Consider the following 8,472-nt stretch of genomic DNA (forward strand, 5'->3'; position numbering starts at 1 on the left):
CGGCGGCAGCAGCAGCAGCGGCGGCGGCAGTGGTTGGTGCAGCTTATCTCCCGCCGCGCGCAGCACCGTAAGACGCGCTTACGCATCATAGATTCCATTATATTTCTCCTGCTCGCGAACGGCAACATTAGCGTATCTACCAATGGCGCTTTTTATCGTCCCGGCGAAACGTCCCATTTTCCCTATGCTCTGTAAATGCACAACTCTCGCAAATACTCCTACATCTTTGTGTGCTCGCTACAAAAAGCTACAATAATACAGATGCCATTATCTACGTCGTCGCTGAGCCGATAATATGTCCGACCGAATCGATATTCCCGACGCGAGGACGACCTTCTAATTGGACGTCGAATATCGGTATATAAAAGACGACGCCGTCTATTTTCCCGCAATCAGAGCAGCGGTCAGTTCTAATCTTCTCCACAGATCCGTATTGCACGTGTGTACGTACGTGTGAGCGGGTAGGTGTGTTCTCAGGAAATTCTATTATATTCCCGGGCAAAGGAACGCGCTTTAATGCACCTCCGTCGCATTTCGCGAAACCGAATACAACGTCGTCGCGTCGACGACGGTTGTGCTTCAGTCCCCTCGGTCCAGTTCCATCCTCTTCTCGCCGTCCTTCCGCCTTTGTCAGATACGACGACGGAAACGGAAAGGCAAAACCCGCGCGCGAAAAATACACGCGCCAAGACACGCGGCGGCGCAAGCTTCATCCTCTGACATCGCTCTCGCGGTCATGTTTTCGTAATTAATCGGGCGCGATGTTTAACTTTAGGCTTTTAGCGCGGTTTAATATTTCAGAACCGGGCGTTTTTCGCAACGCACCGGGACGAAAGTCGTGTCTGTGCGGCAGAGAGAAATGCGTCGCAATTTTTACGCGCTCGTGTAAGCTGTCAGAAAAAGAAATGAGATGACGCAGCGGGCAACGTTATCTCTCGCGCTTTATTAATGCGATAATCGACGTAAAAATATTGTATAAAAGTGGAATGCATAAAAAAGTCTTTTCTTCTTTCCGGTTTTTTTCTTTTTTTTTTTTTTTGTTTTTTCGCATACAACAGACCGCGCGCGCGCGCGCTAACCTTAATATTCTCATTGTCACAAATCTTAATGTGATTTTGAAAAGCGCGCAAAATTTCTCTCTCGGTCTTCCCCCGCGCGCTAAATTCATTCTGTTATTTCAGTTTTTCATTTCGCATGTTAATTGTCGCGCAAAATTATAAGAAGATTAAATTAACATTTTAAATTAGCAAATTTATAGCCAACTCTCCAAAGTTAAATAAAGGATTGGAAAGTTTGAAACCGGTCTCAAGATCCATTTTCGCTGTCTCTAACGTTATATAATTTTCGACTATTGAGATTTTCGTATCACTCCTATTAAGAAGTTATCTGTTATGGTTGCACGCACACAACGAGAATTTTGTCGAGAAGAGTCGTTTAAGAATAAAATTTTGGATAACGCGTCCCGAAGATTATCGCGCGAAAAATTTACAAGACCGGTGAGGATTTTTCGTCGCGAGCACGCGAATTATATCACTCCGAGCGGTCGCGCGGTGGCGCGGACGTTATTCAGCGCCCGAGTGGACAGTCTCGTTGCATCAATTACGAATATCCATTAGCCTAATTAAGCTTCGCGCGACACGCCACCTTGACGAGAGCGAAATAAAAAAAAAAAAAAAAAAAAAAAAGTAAAAAGAAAAAAAAGGAAAAAAAAACAAACCGTGTCACAAATGAGAAATATACCAACAGTTTATAAAAACGATAAAAGAGAAAAAGTTGAAACAAAAAGTGAAGATTGCACACTGCCGCGGATAAGTTTCGAGAGGGTGTAAACGATATGAGAACGGGGAAGGAAGAATCGATGTAGACGTTTGGGCGAAGAGAGGAGGGGGATGGGTGAGGCGGCAAAATATACTTTCGAAAAGTTTCGACAAAAGCGAAATACAAGCCGCCTTCGCCGCCTTGTGGGAAATTACATGATGAGCTCGGCGGATTACCGTAACCTTCCCAAGTAACTCGCTCTCCCACCTATCTTCGCCCGCCGTTGATCCCCTTTTCCGCTTTGTCGAGTCATTCTCGACCTCCGTCTCATTCCGGGAAGGTTGCGGATCTCCCTTTAACGTCTACCGCAATTTTACCTTGAACGTATTCGAAAAGTATATATCGACGTGCCGTCGCATGGCGGAACGAACGATGATAAATTTGGGGATAAAACCACCTCCTCTGGACGATGAAGCCTTCCACAAGTTTTGGCAAAATCATTCCGATAACGTATATCCGTAGGATATACGGAGAATCTTTTCGTAATTTCATCGCGCTTCAGTTTTTTTTTATCACCCGATATTTCTCTTGAAATTAAAATTAATTCTCTTTCCACGTGTTTAGTTTTACGTTTTTAATTGCAATTGTAATTTTCGCGGGGGATACGTACGTCTGAGATACGAGTAACGCTTTTGAATGCTTGCGATCGTCACAGAACGATAAACTATTTGAACGCGACACACACATGCATAACACACAATAAATGTGGAGAAACTCGCCATCGGGAAAAATTCGGGAGAAAAAGAGAATACGCGAGAGATTTTAAATTGAATTGAGCGTGCTAATGAGTTTCGCAAATTATCGCCGTTTCGCGCCAACGCAAATCGACATGTTCCGGCACTTTTATATCGGAAACAGCAAACCAATTAATAATGACGCGACCTAACAATACTAACTATACTTTTGAACAATTATATTATCAATATAAAAATCCGTGAAAAACGTCATCAAATAATTGACTTATTTAAAATTTCTCCCCGCTTTAACATGGCGGAAAACAAAGAAACGAGCGATTAAAAAGCTGTGAAAAAAAATGATTGTTATTACCGAGCGCATTTTTGTTTGTTTGTTTCTTTTTTTTTTTTTTGATTTTTTTTTTACAATCGTTATTCTCGGAAATAAGTTCTTTCGTGTTTTTTCCGCCTCTCTCCGGCAGATTAATATTCGAACTTACGTATTAGAAGAGCCCCGAAGAGGAAGTTTTCGCGGAGAAAATGACACGTCTGAGACGGCGAATTAATTAGTCGGCGGGCAAACTGATGAAGCCATTAATTACGCCGACGGTTCGAGCAGTTTCCCTTGTCTTGGGGACCACCTTGTAAAGGCGGCGGCCGGTCGAACCCCGAAATCCTGAACGATAAAACCGACGAGCGCCCCGTTGCTCGGGGTGAATCTTGGGACGTTTCGCGAGACGAAACTTGGACGAAACCAGACAATGGTACTCCATTAAGAGCGCTTTCATCTTTGGAACGAAGTCGGTCGAGTAGCTTGACGATCCTCGATACTTAACCTCAGCCATTCCTACGTTTCTCGCTTCCCATCACGAGAGGCCGAGCTTGTAGGTCGGCGATTTTAAATTCAACTCTGATTTTAAGCTCACTTCCTGTGCGAAAGCGCACTACAAGAGATAATCACGGAAAGAGGTTTCCGAACACGTCAGACAACAAGATCGTATTATGAGACAATGCTCAGCGAACACAAAACAATTTTATTATAAAAATAAAACCAAACAAGAATTATGTTTCGTAATAAAAATTGACGATCACTGGCTTTTAACCTTTAAGAAAATAATTTTAACGGAGACAGAAAATGTATCTGTTCCAAATTATTTGAATGTTTCATAAAGATTAAACAGTTTCTGAGACCGTTGAGCCATTTAATAGAAATTATCTCTCGAAACTGCGAGTTTAAAAACTTAATGGACGTATTAATTGTGTTAAATAAATGTCAACTCACCGAACACGCTCTGGAAACGCCGAAACCACCCGGTTTGAATTGCTTCGCGGTGACTCGATGGCGCTGGAAAAAAAAAAAAGTCCATGTTAATATAAAAAGTGTCGTCAAAAACGTTGTGAGATTATCGCAGACGGGAGAGAAAGAGCAATGCATTAAAATGTGAAATTACAGATTCGCGCGCTTTCGCCAGCAAAATTGAAATGTGTTTTTCCAACGTGCGGTACACGCGTATTACGTATTAAACGCAATGACAATGTATATTATATGCCACATTTGGTTACACACATTTCCGTACGCGAATACAAAACGTTTCGTCAAGCTTTTCGTTTGTACTTGCGATCGATAAGTGTCCGAAACGACGCGCACAGATAGCGACGACGTAGTGTGGCAATCACATTTAACAAGTTTTTTCATCCTTCAAGAAAAACAAATACTGCTTTATCGCCACGTCGCAGATCGTACCAAAGTACGGCCATCGGTTGACGTATAAGTTTATTACAAAATATTTAACACGCCCTCTTAAGCTCCACAATTGCGTCGAATATAAGCACACGTATTGTATATATACATATATGTATACGAGAATTACATTAGTAATAACAGAATAACACATTGTTTGTTTATTAGCGAACTGAACAATGCCAGTCTACGGTTGCGTAAACGTACAATCATAGATTATAATCGCATATTTACTCAAGCTTATACGCTGATATGTGAAAGCACACCATTATTTTCGTGTGTACGTGTGCGTGAACGTAATAAAGTGACGAACACAGGAAACGGATATGTTCCTAAAACCACATCTCTCGTCGGTCGATACGCGAGAGAGTATAATTCCTTCGACCGAGACCGGTCGCCTATCGGAACGCGCGTTACGACGCGTTATTCGCAACTTGGAAAAAGTCAAGAGGGAGTCGTAACCGTAACTGGCTTTACGAGTCCGGTCTTGGGGGCCCGGTCACGAATATACCTCGTTCAGGGAACACGGACGAAATCGCACGATGATCCTCCATTAAGCGCGCCTTCCCCTTGGTTCTTCGGACCTGCTCGAGGATTCTCGATTTTCGATGCTTAACCTACCCCAGCGCGGCCATACTTGCTCCTTCGTTGCGGAGAGATGGCGAACAAGCGAGCAAGAAGAGAAAGACAAAGAGAGAAAGAGAGAGAGAGAGAGAGAGAGAGAGAGACGGGAGAAATTGCACGAAGAGGAAGGAACGCGCGAAAGGGGCGGGAAGGTAAGGTGCAGGAACGCTACGTAGGTACTTCCAATTCGATCTGTGGTCTAAGCCTTTAATGCCTGCTTATTCGCTCGCCTGGAAGAGGATCCCGAAGAGGTATCTAAACTTTCCGAACGTTCCCCGAAAGAGAGCTAAACGCCGAACGATTTCGCTCTCGCCGCCACACTCTCGGGAAAATACTTCTTCTTTCTCCCACTGACTAAGTCTCGCGGTAATGGTTGTCGATGGCTGAGTCGAATTACGTCATGCGACACGAGAGATATACGACACGTCTATATAATATAAGCGAGCTGAGAACAAGGAAGCAAATTTTTATTCTTTATTCGGGGGTCAGTTGAGGGAAAATAAACAAATCGTTATCGTTGCGAGACGCAAATATTTCTGCATTAAAACTCATTGAATGTTTCTTACGATCTTATCTATGTGTTAACAAGCGGAGATCGCGCGCACACACACGCACACACACACACACACTTCAACGATTTGGTTGATATCGACATTTCACGTTTATTATTCACATTTCGCCCATGATGTATTTTATCGTCGCGCAAATAGGATGAAATCATTTTATTTCAAAATTTGACTCTCGCACCATTTTCAAATAAACTATACAAATGGAGCGTTTATTTCGGTCTTTTTGTGCGTGTGTGTGCGCGCGCGTGTGTGTGTGTGTGTTAGAAACGAAATTTAAATCTGTGGATCAATTTGAACTTGTGAAACATTTAATAAAAATACTATAAATAACAAATAGTTCGCTCGCGCGTGCTGTGTATGTAAATTGCACGAATTGCAAGTGTAATGCATTTTGCAGTAATTAAGAAGAACGCATCAATAAACGCGAACAATTCATTACGTCAACAGTCAATATGCGACGATTCGAAACGTTTTGTTAAGCAATTCTCCGAGCCGGTTGGGAATAATTCTCGACCGGATATCTTCATCGGCAATGTAGTAAAATCGCGAGCTTTCTCTAACAGAGAGAAAGAAAGAGAGAGAAATAAAGAGAAAGAGCGGGAAAGAGAAACGAGCCCAAAGAGATCGCGGGCATTACAACGTGTACTTCGACATCGACTCGACTTTCCGCTGGAAAGGAAAAAAGATGCGGGCGAGCCGGAAAAAGAGAGGCAAAGCAATCGCGCGCGTTCGCCCTATATCCCGTGGATATCGGCGATTGTGTTTTTTGTCAAGGATCGAAAGTGCCTCGTCTACCCACACCGGTGCGCTTTGACGTTTAACCGGACGCTTATCGATTGCGGAATTTATTTCTTTTCGTATCTCTCCAGTCTCTCCGCCACCATTGTCCACCCCCTTCCCGCTCGTTCTCCCACATTGTTCCTCTCTCTCTCGCTCTCTCTCTTCGCCGCCATCCCTTCTCGTGCATCCCCAATGCCGCCTCTCTTTATCCCGAATCACCCAGACCAGGCAGACCGGTCTCTCATTCCCATTTTGTTTCCGTTCCCCGACGGCTGTACAGATAGGTGAGATTAAGCCCCGCGATGGCGCGGCTGCGGTTATCAGGAGATTGCATTTTAGCATAATGGTTACGCGCGCGAGAGAAAGAGAGAGAGAGAGAGGCCGCATTGTAGCTCCGTTTTGAGGGACGCGCGCCCGTGATGTCGCGCTGTACCGCGTGATGGGTGTCCGGGGCATTTATCATGTACCAGGTACTTTTGCCTCTCCTCCCTTTACTCCCACCTCTCGTTCGCTCACACGCAACGGTCGGTACACACGCGAGTGCGATTTCGTATAAAGTGATTTCTCTTTGCGAAGTGTGTGCGCGCGCGAGAGAGCGAGAGAGAGAGAGAGAAAAGACTGTGTACAGTTTATTACATGTATAGACATTAATCAAATAGAATATATTTGCACGCAAAACTCTCTACGTTGATGACAATTTCTATACCCTATCTCGTCTCTTTCTCTCTCTCTCTTTTATACTTCGCGCGTTATCAAAATTGACACGCGACACTTTTAATCAATTGATGATAATTTGCTAAGTGAAAATTCAACATGCGCGACGTTAAATAATATTTTCACCGCGCATTGCAATTATCGAGCAAACGTTGGCGATTACATTTGTCGAAAGAGTAATTGGCCAGCGCGCGCGCTACTTACGCGGCTAATATTATTAAGGCGAGCGCCGATTTGGTTAATAAGCGCCGTTGTTTGCGTAATACATCAATATCGCGACGACGAACAGACTAGCGCGCGCGCGTCGATAATGCTCGTTCAATTAAACATTTCAAGCTAATTCCGGCCTATATGCCATGCATATGTATGTATACACCGCCGCCGCCGCCGCCGTATACGGTTTCTCTCCGCGCCGGTGCATCCGACGCGGATGTGTATGCTAATCGCTCGTGTCTCCCCAGGTTTGCTCGTTTACACACAACCAGAAAGAGCGGACACGCGAAATACGTGTGTCATACTTAGAGATGCAACATCGATATTCCCGATATATCGAGCCGATACAAACAGAAAGGGAGAAACATCTTTGCTCTCGAAAGCGCATTATATTGATTTCGTCGTCGTCGTCGTCGTTTACGCGAAAGAATACAATCCGTGGGTTTTTTCCGCCTCTCTCACAACTAATTGCCAATTGCGCGAATACCGTGCGAGAGATCAGAGAATCGCTTTCAGAGACGGAGAATATACGGATGTTAATTCGCAAGGAATTACGGCTTGATTTGTATTCACGAGTCTTCTTACATCGTTGTTGCACATTCTCCTAAACCGGTTTCACGTTACTCGATTAATGGCGCGACGCTCCAATTTAGAAGGAGCGGCGCCGATACAGCCTTCCCGGTTACGTCTATGTAATATGTAACAGCAATATTCCCTTCGTATATACTCGCCAGCCCCCGATTAAGACGTAAAACCTTGGTAACGTCCATCGGATACCCATAAAAGTTTTCGATTTCTCCCACATCTCACGCTCGCCTCTTCCCTCCCGTCCTCCGTCCCCCTCCCCCCATCCCTTCACCACCCGGTGGGAAGAGGAGAGATGACGTAGCGCGATTGCATATAATGCGATATCTCTCTCGAGCCGAGATAATATTAATGACCGGTAACCTCGGCGACGCGCGTGCATTCACGCCGCGCCGCGGGGCCGCAGCCGGCACCGAATAAATAATTCAGAATCTACTTCGGCGCGCAGACGGTGGCGGCGGCACGAAAAACTTTTAAATGACTTCTGACGAAAATAGTGGTCTCGGTTGCGGGCATAAGCCGGAACACGCCGACCGGAGTAGGATCACCGAACCCTAGTAGACAGGCGCGGGAGGGCGGGAGGACTGAGAGAGAGAGAGAGAGAGAGAGGCCTGGGCGAGAAGAGGAGAGTCAGGGGAGGAAAACACTCAGCAGCTTGTAAATTTGATTTAGTCGAGCTCTCTGTAGCGTACATCGTATCCTGCGAAGTTACGGTTGCGTGGCTCTCTCGACTGGTTATAACGAATTCGGGATC

At 44.9% G+C, this 8,472-nt stretch overlaps 1 protein-coding gene across 1 annotated transcript in view; it reads right to left on the minus strand.

The window, feature by feature from the left end:
* The window catches only part of LOC109854717 (toll-like receptor 3), a gene marked incomplete at its 5' end in the record, with an annotated part of 73,436 nt that extends 69,599 nt beyond the window's left edge, over window positions 1-3,837 (minus strand). Inside the window, one exon of the mRNA XM_020428125.1 lies at window positions 3,775-3,837. Within this exon, the coding sequence (XP_020283714.1) occupies window positions 3,775-3,837 (63 nt within the window). The remainder of the gene's footprint in view (window positions 1-3,774) is intronic.
* Between the last annotated feature and the right edge of the window lie 4,635 nt (window positions 3,838-8,472).

The sequence above is a fragment of the Pseudomyrmex gracilis genome, unplaced genomic scaffold (genome assembly GCF_002006095.1).
Source record: "Pseudomyrmex gracilis isolate BER0280 unplaced genomic scaffold, ASM200609v1 scaffold_72, whole genome shotgun sequence".
Classification (NCBI taxonomy): domain Eukaryota; kingdom Metazoa; phylum Arthropoda; class Insecta; order Hymenoptera; family Formicidae; genus Pseudomyrmex; species Pseudomyrmex gracilis.